The 14,569-nt window shown below is 40.6% G+C and overlaps 1 protein-coding gene across 1 annotated transcript in view; it reads right to left on the minus strand.

Moving 5' to 3' along the window:
* The window catches only part of ADGRV1 (adhesion G protein-coupled receptor V1), a 253,979-nt gene that overhangs the window by 208,307 nt on the left and 31,103 nt on the right, over positions 1-14,569 (minus strand). The window contains 3 exon segments of the mRNA XM_025204476.1: positions 6,640-6,969; positions 8,631-8,901; positions 11,806-12,371. Of these exon segments, the coding sequence (XP_025060261.1) occupies positions 6,640-6,969; positions 8,631-8,901; positions 11,806-12,371 (1,167 nt within the window).

Genomic DNA, 14,569 nt, shown 5'->3' on the forward strand with positions numbered 1-14,569 from the left:
TGAAGGGAAGCAGGGGGAGGGGAGGGAAAAAGAGGGAGGAGGAGGGGGCCATGGTGCTAGCACGGCACAGCAGCCCCATCCCAAGGCATGGGGTGCCACAACCCTCCCTTCCTCTTCCCTCCAGCCCACACTGGGGCCGGACATGCTCTGCTGCCACCTGCATGAATCGGAGCCACTGTGCTCTGGCCCAGTCAAGATGGGGACAGCTGGGGCCCCTCCGGCAGGGCTGGGGGAACAAGGGGCTGTGGGTCAAGAGTGAGGGGCACTGGCAGGACAATGGGGGTGTGGGTGGGGAATGTGGGTCACTGGCAGCACCAGCAGGCTGTGGGTGTGGAGTCAGGGGCACCATCATGGCCCAGGGGGGCAGAGTACTGCAGTTTGGGAGTGAGGGGTACTGGCAGGGCTGGGGTCAGTAGGTTGGGAGTGAGGGGTAGCAGCAGGGATGGCAGGGTCTGTGGCTTGGCAGTGAAGAGCAACAGAATGGGCAGGGGCAGGGTACCCCCCTCCCCTCCCCCATGTGACAGGTGTCCCCTTTTTTGGACCCAGAAATATGGTAACCCTACTGGTGACCAACCTTTTAGGTAGTTGAAAGCTGCTATTAAATCGCTCCTCAGTCTTCTCTTCTCCAGACTAATCAAGCCCAGTTCCCTCAGCCTCTCCTCAGAAGTCATGTGCCCCAGCCCCCTACCCAGTTTTGCTGCCTTGCGCTGAACTCTCTCCAATTTGTCCACATCCTTTCTGTAGTGGGGGGCCCAAAACTGAACACATTACTCTGGCCTCACCAGTGCCAAATAGAGGGGAAGAATTACTCCCCTCAATCTGCTGGCAATGCTCTTACTAATGCAGCCCAGTGTGCCATTAGCCTTCTTCGCAACAAGAGCGCATTGTTGGCTCATATTCCTTTTACTGTCCACTGTAACCCCCAGGTCCTTTTCTGCAGAATCGCTGCTTAGCCAGTCAGTCCCCAGGCTGTACCAGTGCATGGAATTGTTCCATCTTATGTGCAGGACTTTGCACTTGTCCTTATTGAATCTCATAAGATTTCTTTTGGTCCAATCCTCCAATTTGTCCAAGTCTCTCAGAATCCAAACCCTCCCCTCCAGCATATCTACTACTCCCCCCAGCTTGGTGTCATCTGCAAACCTGCTGAGGGTGCATTCCATCTCCTCTTCCAGGTCATTGATGAAGGTATTGAACAAATATACTGAATTGAAAAATACTGAATCGCTATACAAAGAAGATAACAAATGGCAGCCCAGTTTTCTACAAATTAACTTCTAAAATACAATCCTATATTAATTTATAACTATAGTTCCCTTCTTTTTATTAGTGCAGTTGGGATACTTTAGAGATTTTAAGAAATAATAGAACCACTTAGATGGTGGCACCTGCCACTGAATCCAGCAGGATTACTGCCTTGAAAAGCAGTATCAGATTTACCATGGTAACACTATATAAAGAACAAACCCATTTAAAAGAAGAGGTGCTAAAAAGTTACATGAATGGCATTATTAAAAATAATCTTCTCAAGGCAAATAAATATTTCCTTTGAATATGATGAAATAGTGCATCACACACTGCATGCACTACACTGTGGTATGAACTTAGAAGTCTTTCTTATACTTCTTGTGTTTAAAAAGCTATATAGCTCAGATATCATTCTTTTTTCCCTCCTTTGTAATTACAATATAGTAGGTCTCAACTGCATTTAGAGAACAATGCTGTCTCCCTCTGGTGACTAATTTGACATTGATCCTTTGCTATGGATCTTGATTTTAAGGAAAAGCAGGAGTCAATTATTTTCAGTAAGGAACTTTTTACGTATTTTTAAAAATCAAAAGATATAAAATATTAATGCAACCCAGTTGCATCATGCTGGTCCCAGACCTGGTTAAACATTTTGCAAAATGTCTCTATGAATATATTATTTGTTGATTCATAGAAGAGAATGGACTCCAAGGCAGCATTTCTGAATCAAATCAATGAACAAGTAACATGTTTGATCAATAATTTCCAACAATCTATGACATATAAATAATACATAAACTTCCAACAATCCAAGCCACTTAAAAAGAGCTAAGACGGACAAAATGTTTTATTTTTAAATGAAACTATTTGGAACCATCCACTTATATAAATTACTGCCCCAAGCAACTACTAGATAACCTTATTACTATTGCCTTCATCTTTCCCCTGCTTTGTCACTTATTGTTTGTTCCACCCTCTTTCTCTCCCTTGTTTCAGGTTAGGCATTGATTCTGCAGTTAACCTAATACAGGTAGACTGTTGAAAACCCCATCAGGTTTCCACACAGATGCTGCAGTCTATCCAGGAGCTCTCACCTTCAAGATAGGGATGCAAGACCACAGGACTACTCTACAAATCCACTTTCCTGAAAGCTAAAACAACCATGTAGTAGATGTTTAGTTTACAAGGGTCCACATAAAAACACCCACTGCCATTCTTCACAAAACATAATGCCTACCATAACAACTGGGCCTTACATGAACTTGGGAAGCAGGTTTTGCATCTGTCTATGAATGGGTAAAAGGCAAAACACAGATGGACCCAATTGTTTTTGCTAGTTCCCTTAAAACAGGGCACTTAATCAAAAAATATCTGTGAATAAACTCACTGAATGATCAAGTTAGAAAATCGATTTAATTAATTTGTTATTGTTATTCAGTCACCCATATTTCGCTCTCCATTAAATTGTATTAAATCTGCAGCATCTCCACAGGGACCAGAAATATTACCCTAGATTCACACCAATTGCAAAAAGAGCAGAATCTGAACAAATAGAAGAATGTACTGAATTTGAAATCTTGTCTCAGTCTATTTCAGTCATGTAACTGGTCCAATAAAAACAATCATTCACAAGAAGCCTCACCTCCCACTAGAAAAAACACCTATTTAGTTACTTAATCAAGAGGCAATTTGGGTTACGCTGGTTCTCTCTTCATCAATTCATTGCTTGGATTATTTCACTAAGTAAATAAGTGACCTCTTCTTAATACACCTGGTTTTTTAGAAATTCATCACATATTTTCTTTGTTACAAATATGAAATAATCAGTAAACAAAGAAAGAATCTAGAAAGGCAGATAGAAACACACTTGATCCTCCAAATATTCTTCCTGTCAAAACAATAAAACAACTGGATGTTTTTTAAACTTTTCTACAGCCAGCTCAGGTAAGTGAAGATTTCTGTGGTTAGTACAATACAGGCCTGAATGTTATAATTAACTGAGTCTTTTTTGTAGGGATGTACAGTTCTTTTTAGGAGGCTTTTTGAGTCCTTCATCACATCCTTAATGTGCACAGGTGTATCACGACGGCAACAGTCAGCCCTGATTAGAGGCCTTGTATGATTTTAAATCATATCTATTTTGAACAAAATTAAATAGTATAGTCAGGTGAAGATACACCATTGATTTGTATAACTGAAGCATAACATTTCTGTTTTGTTTAATTTCTTATAGGTTATCCTGCTACTCTATCTTCCATATTTCCTACACTGCATCCAAGTATTCTGTTGTGGGCTGCCAAAATCTTTGTTGTATAAAGTTGCAATTAATATTCCAAACTCAATAATTTGTACTATATCCAACCCCTCCTCAACATATTTTCAGCTTTTGCCAACAAAAACACTCATGCCATGGATTCATGCAGTATAAAACATTTCAAAGAAAGAAGTACCATGTGCCCAACGTTCTCCCCCACCTACCTCAAAAAATAGCCACTACGTCTCCATTTTTATTATTGAAATGTATTATTTCTATAGATGTTACTGGGAGAAGAAAAGAACATAGGACAAATGAATAAATACTAAGTTTACTTTATCTTACATGGTATCCCTGTTGGCAGTTAAGTCGTCATGTCTTTTATATTTGGGTATCTAAAGCATTTGTGCTTGACCTGACTGATTCACTCAGAGTCACTCAGTTCTCTGGGATCCTTTGAATTTGGAATAGCCCATTAGTCTTCCTGTACATGCCAAAAGTTGTATCTTAGGCTACAGTAAGTTATTTAATTGGGTATGTCACTGAAGAATTTTCAGCTCACTTCCCTGATTCTCCTAACCATTCTTTAGCTTCATTCAAGCTTCATTTCCTTCTCCTCCATCCCCCACCCGAGTCTTAAATCACTCATCTATTGTGTACAGTACAAGCTCTGTAATCTCATTCTAACCAGGCTCCCTGAGTTTATAGCTCATTCACAACTTGAAGGGATTGTATTAGTGACAAATAGGGCTGTTTTCCAAATGAGTTTTTAAAAGAATTGTCCATGATGAGAGGTCCCTCTGGTTTTATTTATCCAAACACAAAGATCCTTATGGGTCATGAAGAAAGTACAAGTCTACTGGTTGAGATCTAGACTTTGAAATGCTGTACAGAGCTCATGGGACTACTGAAAACCATTAATTCTGCAACGTTTATTATGCATTAGTTTTTTTTCAACACCCCACACTTGTTTAAATAATAAACACAAAAAAGTTTTTAAATGTTATCTATAGTAGATCTGTTTTACATCTAAAGCAAATACAGAAAATGGATCTAGTTTAGGGCGCAATGCAGGAAAGTCCAGTCCTTCAAAGTTTAAATACAAAGAACTTTAACTAGCACATTGGCTATGATAGCCATCAGCAGAACAGTAGGTTAGAAAACTACAATGGAAAATAATCCTTCTAAATGTTCTATGAAAAAAATTAATATTTTGGCAAAACATTTTTTAATGAAGCTGGAAAAAAAAGAAACCTTTTAAAAATTATATCTGAAAAACTAAAAGACGTTTGCTGCAAATTCCAAAAAGGTTATTTGGTGCCTGTGGCAGGGCGTTGTTGGTGCCTGCCACTTTAAGGGCCAGAAGGCAGCAGCCGGCAGGTGCCTGATGAGGGCAGCCATTTTGGATCTGGGGCTGCCCATATAAAGAGGGCAGTTCTGCTGCTGGAGGCCAGGCAACAACACCGCCTGGCCACAGAGTTGCGGGTATTATCTGGAGGTAAGGGAGGAGCTGTAGGGGATGGTCAGGAGGCTCCTGGTCCTGGGTACGACCTAAAACTGCACCCTGCCAGGAGTGGGTGGCCTGGTGGGGCTCTCAGTGGCACGGGAGTCCCCAGGAAATACCAGGCCAGTTACCACCCCAGTGAAAGGTGGGTCGGGGCACCTTAACCCCTACCCCCACAACCGGGTGTGTTACCCCTTGTTTGGAGGACCCGGAGGGTGGACCCTCGGGGAGAAAGAGTAAGGGCCATAGACTCAGGCCTGTCTGAATTTCCCCTGACTGGCCCATGCTGGGGCCAGGACCGGAAGGGTCGAAGGGCCAGGGGCCCACCACGAGGAAAGCCCAAGACCTGAGGGTCTGGGGTTCCAACTGGCCTGGAGGTGGGCCAGGGCTACAGAGCCGAAGGTCCCAGTGGGGGGATCACACCCGAAGGGAGATCAGTTCAGGGAGCTATGCTGCCCGGTATGATGGCGGAAGAGTACGCCTGAACGGAGGAACCCAGGTGGGGTTCAATAGTAGGATTCTGGGGCCCAGAGCAAGAGGCTGGTAAGTATGAGAACATAGATGCCATCTGCGAGGCTTGGGCTGCGGTGTAGGGAAGGAAATGGAGCCGCAGATAGTGCCCCCTGGCATCGGGGAAGGAAATGGGCAGCCTCCCACTTATTAACATCTAAATTAACTAATTAACAAAAAGGCATGACAGGCGAGAACGCGGGTGGTTGGCTCAGGAACAGGTGGGCAGGCCACTCTGAGAACAGCCCCAAGTAGGCCTCCTGTTACAGTTCCCTATAAGACTTTTAGTTTAGGTTCTTTATGCTCCCATTATCTTCCATAAGCCAAGTCTACTCCAACTAGACTATACCAAAGGGGCTCAAGAAAAAAGGAAAGATTGTAGCCCATTTGGGAAAGTATAATAAAGGGAAACAAGGCTATAGGATATGATTATATCCTTCTTGGTACTTGGCAAATATATCATCTTAGCTGTCCACACATATCCTTTGAATGATTAGAATTCAGCCCTTAGTACCTTATGCAACATATCTGAATGTGGCTTAGATTGTCTACTTAGAGCCTGACTTATGACCCAAAAGAGATCTCTTGTAAAAGCATAGACTAGCAGCATGTAGGCTTTAGATCAGACCCTACAAGCAATGAATAAAAATGTAGGATCATCATAATCTTTTTTATCCCTGTTATGCTAATTTACTAGCACAGATACAAAATCTACTCAATTATCCTTTATCATGAGGACAATGAGGATGATGATAAAAATAAGTATATAGCACTCATTTGTTAGAAAGTATTACACCACTGGAGTGAAGATGGAAAATTAAATTTTGCAAAAGTAAACTTATTCTTTGCTAAATGGTTAAGACATTCATTTGGTTATACCATAGGGTTTGTAAGAAAAAGATCTTTGGTAATAAAATAACTACTTGAACACAAGGTTCAACATGATATCTTTTGAATATACGTCTTCAGATCTATGATTTCCTTCATATATTTTCTGTACAGCATCAGTAATCCTTATTCTGTATTAAAGTAAGGCATTACTAGCAACACTCAAACTTTACATTGTTGAAAAGAAGTAGGTAATTTCTTTTTCTTTCTGCTATTTTTAAAATAAATAAAATACCTTTATAAGGAAATGTGCCCCATTTTGAAGAAATGCGTCATTTCTTATTGGTAGATTTAAGATGTCCTGGGTTTTACTTTCTGGAAAGATGAGGAAGCTTCTTCCAGAAATATTTAGGATGCCATCTTTTGCTCGCTCAGGAACCACGGCTCCAGCAGGAATGTACAGTGCTGTATAAATCAACTTCACAACCCCAACTGTGCCTCTTTGCCTTGCAAAGCTTAAGGACAAAAAACGCCCTGTTGGGTTGCTTTCAATCCTCTGGTTCTCCAAAGGATAAAATTTTATTACACCATACACATCATCACTGTCCTGAATGTAAAACAAAAGCTACAAGAACAGAAAAATATCCTTATTACTGTATATGCCACCATTAGTATGTACCATATTACTCGTGTATCTATTAATTGTTGCGATTGTTACAATGAGTTCCAACCAACCACCCTCACCCAATTTTTTTTTCTGAATTTTGTATGAATGGAAGAAGCCAGTGCAGTGATATACCATGGGTCTCCAGTGCCTGAGGGTCAATGTTTGTATTTGCGCCCCCCTCCCCACGCCCCTCAGTCCTTCTCATAGCCAGACTTAAAGTCACATTGCACAATAAGAACTCTGAAGGGCCTGGCCGGCACCGCGCCCCCAGGCCAGCACCTGGGGGCCATGGCTCCCTCCCACCCCCCCATCAGTTAGCCACTGAGCCAGACTGACAGCCCCAAAGACTCAAGTCATCTTTGTACAGAGTAGGTACAACACTGGCAGTACAAACATCCCCACAGTGCCTCATCAATGAATGTCAACCTTGGCTGTGTGAATAATTAATTTTATGGTTTGGCAGCTACACTGAACACTTAAGGGGAAAAAAAATCTGGTGCACAATAAACTGGCATTATTTTTTCCTTCAATTTTACTCACTGAAATGAAAACTTGAAAAAAAATAGTTTGACAGAAAACTTTGTTTCAGGCACTTACAAGAAAAGCAAAGTAAGGGAAGGGTTTAAGGGGCCTGGCTACTAGCCACAACTGAACTAATTCCACCTCACAACCTGATTAGTTGCTAAAGCACAGAGAACAGCAGGAACAGTCTTCAGAGAAATACTGGCAATTCAAGCTTCAGAAGCCTGAAGTTGTTCTTGATTTTTGGCTGCCTTTGGGTTCAGTCTCTAAGCCTCTGTCCCCATCCCTTTAAACATTGTCTCCAGTTCTTATCCTGGATCCTCTCTCCATCTTGTCTCTAGTCTGCTCAAGCCTCAGCTATGTTCCTAGATCCTGTTCTGTTCCAACTACCTATCCCCAGGATCCTAATATCCAGCACTGTATTAACTATGATTTTGGGATTTCAGACCTTGACTCAGTCCATGCCTTTGACACTCTAGTTTTTGACCCAACACACTGGTCTTGGATCCTCCTCTGGCTAATCTGGTTGCTCCAATCACTGATCCTCAAGACTCTGCTCTAGTCACTGCAAAGGGCTAGATTCACACAGCTTCTGACTTTGTTAGTCCCTTTTTAATAAATAGCTCAAAGATTGGCTTGCTCACCCAGGATGAGGCGGAGACAAGTACAATGCTCTCCTCTCACTGAGGACACCCCTCAGTCCCTCCTTTTGGAGCTACTTTGCTTTGAATAAAATGCTTAAATAGTAATTTATCCAGAAAAAAGTGAGAAAAACTCCTACATGGTAATTACGGCATTCATCTGAGAGGTTGGACATGTGGGTTCCAAGCCCAGCTCCAGTGAATTTTTAAATGAAGTAGAACACTACTATCAACAGGACAGTCTGAGAACTCCCTCATCTGGGTTGGTGTTTATTCACTGCCCTAATCTCAGATGGGCCCTCTGGGTATTAATTTAATGTAAATATATACTAAGAATGTCCATCCTTGATTTGAATTTAAGTGAAAAAATCTTTTAACCCTTCTAATTTAACATCCTTACTAAATTAGAATATCTTTCTGACCCTCTTTGAAGAAAAAACCTAAAGACAGACTTACCTCGGATGGTTCACTCACTTCTGCACCACCCTTTATTGTATGAGCTAGAATTCTCAGCAGATAGGCCTCTGCCTCTTCTGGGATATCATCATTAATGATGTTCAGGGGAAGTGTTGCCAGCATCTGTCCCTGGGCAAAATGCAGCTCTCCAGATGCTGGAGTGAGGTCTGCAGTCACAGGTGAAGGATCACTGCTATTACGAATTATAATCCAGTTTACTGAAACATTTCCATGTGTTCCACCATTTCTTACAACCGTGATTCCTTCAAACCTAAGTTTAAAAACAGAAGTTCTCTTTGTTATTTGTCCTCTCAGAACGTTGCCGACTTGCACTGTATTGCATTCTAAGGACCTGACTGAGATTTTGCTTAACTGATTTTATACTAATGCAAGTTTGTTTTATTTTTATTTTGGTAGAATTAGCATCAATTTAAATAGTGCAAATGGAAATCAAATGCAGGTCCTAAAGTTTGGTCCAACTGAATGTTTGGAAATTGCCACTACAATATATGTTAAGCTTTTTCTAAAACATAAAAAGCATCTTCTCATGAATCATAGCTGGCATAGCCTTAGCTGCTTTTATGTTGTGAAAAAGATATCAAGGGGGGAAAGAAACCAAAAACAAACTATTGATGTTCAGTGTACATTTCTTTAGTGAAATCAGTTAATGCAGTAGCGATCAACCTCCTGGCTCCACAAGCCCGATGAGCAGTATAGGGCCAGTCTACGGGCCAGATCTTGTAGGCAGAGTCAGTTTATGAGCTGGACCAAGCATGGAGTGGGTGCATGGGGTCAATCCACAGGTACAATCCCAAGCCTGACCCTGCACACCAGATCCAGCTTTGGAGTGACCCTGCACTCTGGTCTGAGCCCACATGTCAGATACGGCACAGAGCAACCCCACACACTGGTGTGATCCAGAGCATGGGGCCATGTCATCCAGCCTGCAGGGCTTCCCACAGGTCCAGAGATTTGACAGCAGAAGAGTAATGATAATATTAATTGCTGCAGCTCTAGAGGTTGAGCACCAGAGTTAGTTTGATTTACACAAATTTTAACCAATTTCTTCTCAGTAAGCACAATTAGATGTAAATTCTTAATTAATTCAAAACCATCACTTTTTCTTCAGTACCGAAACTTAAAACATCAATATTTCTGAGGCAGGAATGATTGATTTGGTGTCCATGAAGTACATTCAGTCTTTAAAAAAATATGCTAATTTCTATTAACATTTATTCAGTGGTGGATCCAGGTAGCCGCAGTGGTACAATTGTGCCCTCTTTGACGTGTGCTCAACCCAGTCTTTAAAATTAACTGCCTTGGAGGAGCAGCGGCATATCTATTCAGGCAGTACTGAGACAGTCAGTTGACTTCATGACTCATCATTATCTCCTTGATTCCTGCTAATCACTTTCTAGTCCCCAAGTGTCAACTACCCTCTGTCCTTTTTGAAGGTCTTGATGTCTTATAATTCAAAGCATTCTTTCTTCTGTAATTTTGCTGTTTATTAGCCATTTCTGGTAATGTCCCTCTTCTATTTCACAGCCCTGCAGACTGTTTTTAGCTTTAGCTAAAAACCTTAACTCAGGTGGGGTAATATTAACTCAGGTGTAGAAATGACTTACAATGAAATATTGGAAGTACATTCAAGGTGTTCACGAAGGCTAGATTTTGTTTTAGGAATTTGAATAAGAGGTGTACATTTAATTATAATGGCTACAGGACGAATGAGACAGTATCTTTTTCTATTTTTCACTTAGTTTGTTGTGCTTTGTTACAGTTTATCTATAATGGAGGAAATAAATGCATATTCCAATGGTTATATTTATTTTTACTTTATCTTAAACTGAGTAATATAGTGATAGACCACTACCACATTACTAAAACTTGCAGTTTATCTTTAATTGGAAAAAATGTGTTATGCTGTATGTGATTATGTGCCACAATCTGCACCCAATTTTCAAAATCCTAAATCTGCCACTGCATGTATTAGTCTGAAAAAACTCTTTACTCAAGAATACTTAAACTTGTGTTAAGGTGGCAGTGAAATACCACATATTTACTACATAAGTTTGGTGTGATTAGCAAATTAGTTTTTCATTCTGCCAGTGTAATTCTAACTCCAGTTTCTTCAGTTAGAGGCTTCCTATTCCTAAAAATGTTTTCTTCCAAGATCAACAAAATGATCAGCTTTCAGGAACTGATCTAAGATTCCATTTTTAAAACAAAATTACGTAAATTGTAGCTAACTCAATTTCCAAACCAAGTCTACATTTGTTACTTGAAGAAACTAAGAATGTTTAATTATTGTGTATAATGAAGATAAACTAATCCTAAAACATTACTGTGATCAGGGATCCTGGTTTTCTCTGTTTAAAAATCCCAAATTCTCCGATTAAAAAACCCCAAATTCATGTTTTTCTGCAACTGGAATGAAACACCACTGTATATATAGGTAGCAGGTGAACACAATGTTTTATTGATATAGTTACAATTTTAAAGCCATTTGGAAGCCTACCAGTGTCTCCACCATTATAATAAAATAAAGTCTAAATATATATTTTGGCATATCACGGAAAATTAGAGCTCCACCTAGCCCCTTCACTCACCAGGAAATGGTTCCAACTGCAGCTGTCCCCCACTTCTTTGTGGCACTGAGCAACGGATATGCTGGTGCCTTGCCCCTGCCCATGCTGTTGCATCTCACTTCTGACCCACAGTCCCCCACTCTTCCAGCCCCTCACTCCCAACCCACAGCCCCCTATGCCCCATCCCTGTCTGTGCCCCTAGCTCCCCACCCCTCCAGCACCCCCTTATTCCTAACCCCCAGCCCCTCACCCTCCATCCCTACTGGTGACCCTCACTCCTGGCCTGCAGCCCCCTGCATAATATTTATAGGTAGGCAGAGAGAAAATGTTTTAAAAGTAGTTATATATTGGTTCCAAAAAGATAAATTTAAGCAGCTTTATAATAATGATGCACTATGTCATACTTTGATTTCAGTATTAAACTCTGAAGAGTCGTAAAGTCAAGTAAACTTACCATTGCAACGTTATAACACTTGCTTAAGAGTGTATATACTTTCCCCCCCACTCTGAAAACCACCCTAAAAGTCAGTTGTTTCCATAAATACTATAAGACAGATATTTAACCGCATTTTGAAAATCCATAGTACCTTAAAGTTTGGTCTTCATCGATGATAACAGTCTGAGCAAATAGAATGCTGTTGATGGATAGTACTCCATAGGGTTTGTCATTGGGCATGATGGTGACATGAACAAGAGAAGGACTTATTAAAACAGCATCTCCTTGCAGACTGTCCTTAAGCAGCATAATTTGAAAGGTCTCAGCAATTTCTGGTATGGCATCGTCAATTATTTTAAATTTTATATAAGTTTCATGAACATAAGGTGGAAAAACAATAGTTGTATTTGGCTGAAGATCTAAGAAGTCTAAATTAAGCTGTGCATGTGCTGTTGTATTGCCAGTTATAATGATGTAACTGACAGAGACTTCATATTCATCAGGTCCAATTATTTTTCCGCTGTCATCTTTACCACGAAGCACTTGTATTGGTAGCACATCAGCCTCCTCAGGTACCATATAAACACTCTGAGTGAACCGCACAGGGCTGTCATTTTTCTTAATAATAATCTGGACAGAGTTTCTTGTGGTGTTAATTTCAGCCCCTCCTGCTACACTTCTCAGATGCACAATAAACAATTCATCATCTTCTGGTATCTGCAACAATAATATTAACAACTAATAATAATTCACATTTGTAAGGTATGCACAGCAGTTTGGTTGAAAAATGTGTCTTTTATATGCTATTCATCTGAAGTAAATATGAACAAATTAAAAAACTCTTCAATATCAAAGGAAACAGAGAAACAAACCTTCAGTTTGTTTAATGGAAATTTTTATCTGAACAAAATCCTTCCAGTTTGTGAAAAGTAACACTAAGCTCCAGCAATACGAGGGGTCTGGACCCTCACACACAAGTACATCAAAACTAGTGATTGGTCTGAACCGGAGCTCACTATCTAGAGCCAAAATTAGCATAATGTACCCATCTCTATCTAGAACTTCTTCTTTATCAGACTTGCTCTTCATTCAGTTACCTAGGTTCAAATCCTCAGTAACCCCACCAGTGTCTTACCCAACATGCCCGAGAATACAGCCTTAGTGGTACAACAAATGAGCATGTCTTGGATCTGTCAGTCACATTATTATATTTTATTCATTTATTAAATGAAGGGGGAAAAAAACAGCCTACTGTCAGGGTATAGACAGATGTAACAATTTTACAATATCAAAAGGCACCAATACAAGCAACTGTTACATCTGCCTGATTCTGTTGCAATAGGAGTTTAAGAATGCCACTCCAACTTCAACTCTGCTTCATTCAGGGTCAAAAGCCACTTCCTTTCTGGCCCCTTTAAAGCAGCTAAAAATGCATGACGGTTCATACCTTCTGCTGCACCCTCACATTCATGAGACCAGAATTCTTCTTCACTGCTTAGCTGAGTTGTCCCTTAGGTTATGGCATCATAGTACTGAAGTATATTTATGCTTTTATGCAACATTTGTTAACTATTGTTTAAGTGTTAAATGTTAGCTGGTAAACAGTAAAGGATGATTTTCTTTTCAGTGCATTAAAAGACAAACAGACTACAGTATTTTAAAGTCTTTTGTTCTGTATTATTACACTTTATCCCCCAAATCTCATTTGTTAAATCAATGCAAGTCAAAGTCAAGAACTAAGATTCTATTACATTTTGTCACTCTATTTACATAGAAAAAGGTCCACAAATCACAATGAATAACTCCTGCATCTGGTCATTGTTTCTGAGACTCAGAAAAAGTAGTATTTGCTTCTGACAGAAATCACAGTAAAAAATCAATTACAGTTATTGCTGATGGTAAGTATGCAGCTATAGAGTGGACAAATCCTTTCTAAGCACTATTATTGTCTAAGCTTTTAAAAGAGGTTCTGAATTCCCTGCTGTCCAGTATTTCTTCTCTTTCATGCTCATTTGCTAATTGGCCACCCTCAGATGCTTTTCTATAGCTAAGGGAGTGAGTGTGCAGCTGCCTTTATAACCAATGCCAATTTTATTCCCTGTTTGGCTTGTGGTACTTTAACTTGCATAATGATCTTGACTTACACATATTTTTTCAATGTGGATCACGAAAGATCTAAATTATACCACCTTCATAGTCAGTCTTAAGAAGATACAGATAATAGTTTATTAATTTATGGTTTTTTAGCCCACCCATGACTATACTCTCGTGCACAGTGCAGTTATTGTTTTCTCTTTTAAATGCAGTATCTAAGGACTTTTCATTTTAAGTTATGTTTCTACCCCCAAATTCGAATTTGAGAGCTCCTGGACCACCAAAAGTGGCAGATAAAAAACACAAATCAAATTTCACAGAAAATTTTGGCACAAAAGTTTCTCAATGCTGCCTTCTCTCTCAAACTAAGGAAAAAAATTGTGCAGAACTATGCTAATGAAAGTATATATAAACATTCAAAAACTGAATTGAAGGTCCCCACTACACATGCAAGTAAAGGCTCAACTGGACCTAATGCATGATCCATACAATTGTGCCTTATTGCCAGTGTAGGGAGAGTCTGATCCTGGGCTCCTCCCTGCATCAGCAAGAACCAGACTTCTGTGGTTGGACGTTCCCTTTGCTGAGCAGGCTCCCAGCTGCAGGACCATGTGCAGCCAGCAGCAACAGCCCCACACCTTCTGGAACGCTTGGTCCCTGACTATGCAGCATGTGGGGTGCAGCCAGACAGAGTCCCGTCAGGTGCGGGACTTTCAGCCCTGGCTGCACATGTGGGCCTGGGGGTTTCAAGCATGTCCACGCCTTGAGGATCATGGCAACCATGATCCCCCTGGACCAGGGCTATTACATACCCCCAAGCC

Source organism: Alligator sinensis, unplaced genomic scaffold (genome assembly GCF_000455745.1).
Source record: "Alligator sinensis unplaced genomic scaffold, ASM45574v1 scaffold218_1, whole genome shotgun sequence".
Lineage (NCBI taxonomy): Eukaryota > Metazoa > Chordata > Crocodylia > Alligatoridae > Alligator > Alligator sinensis.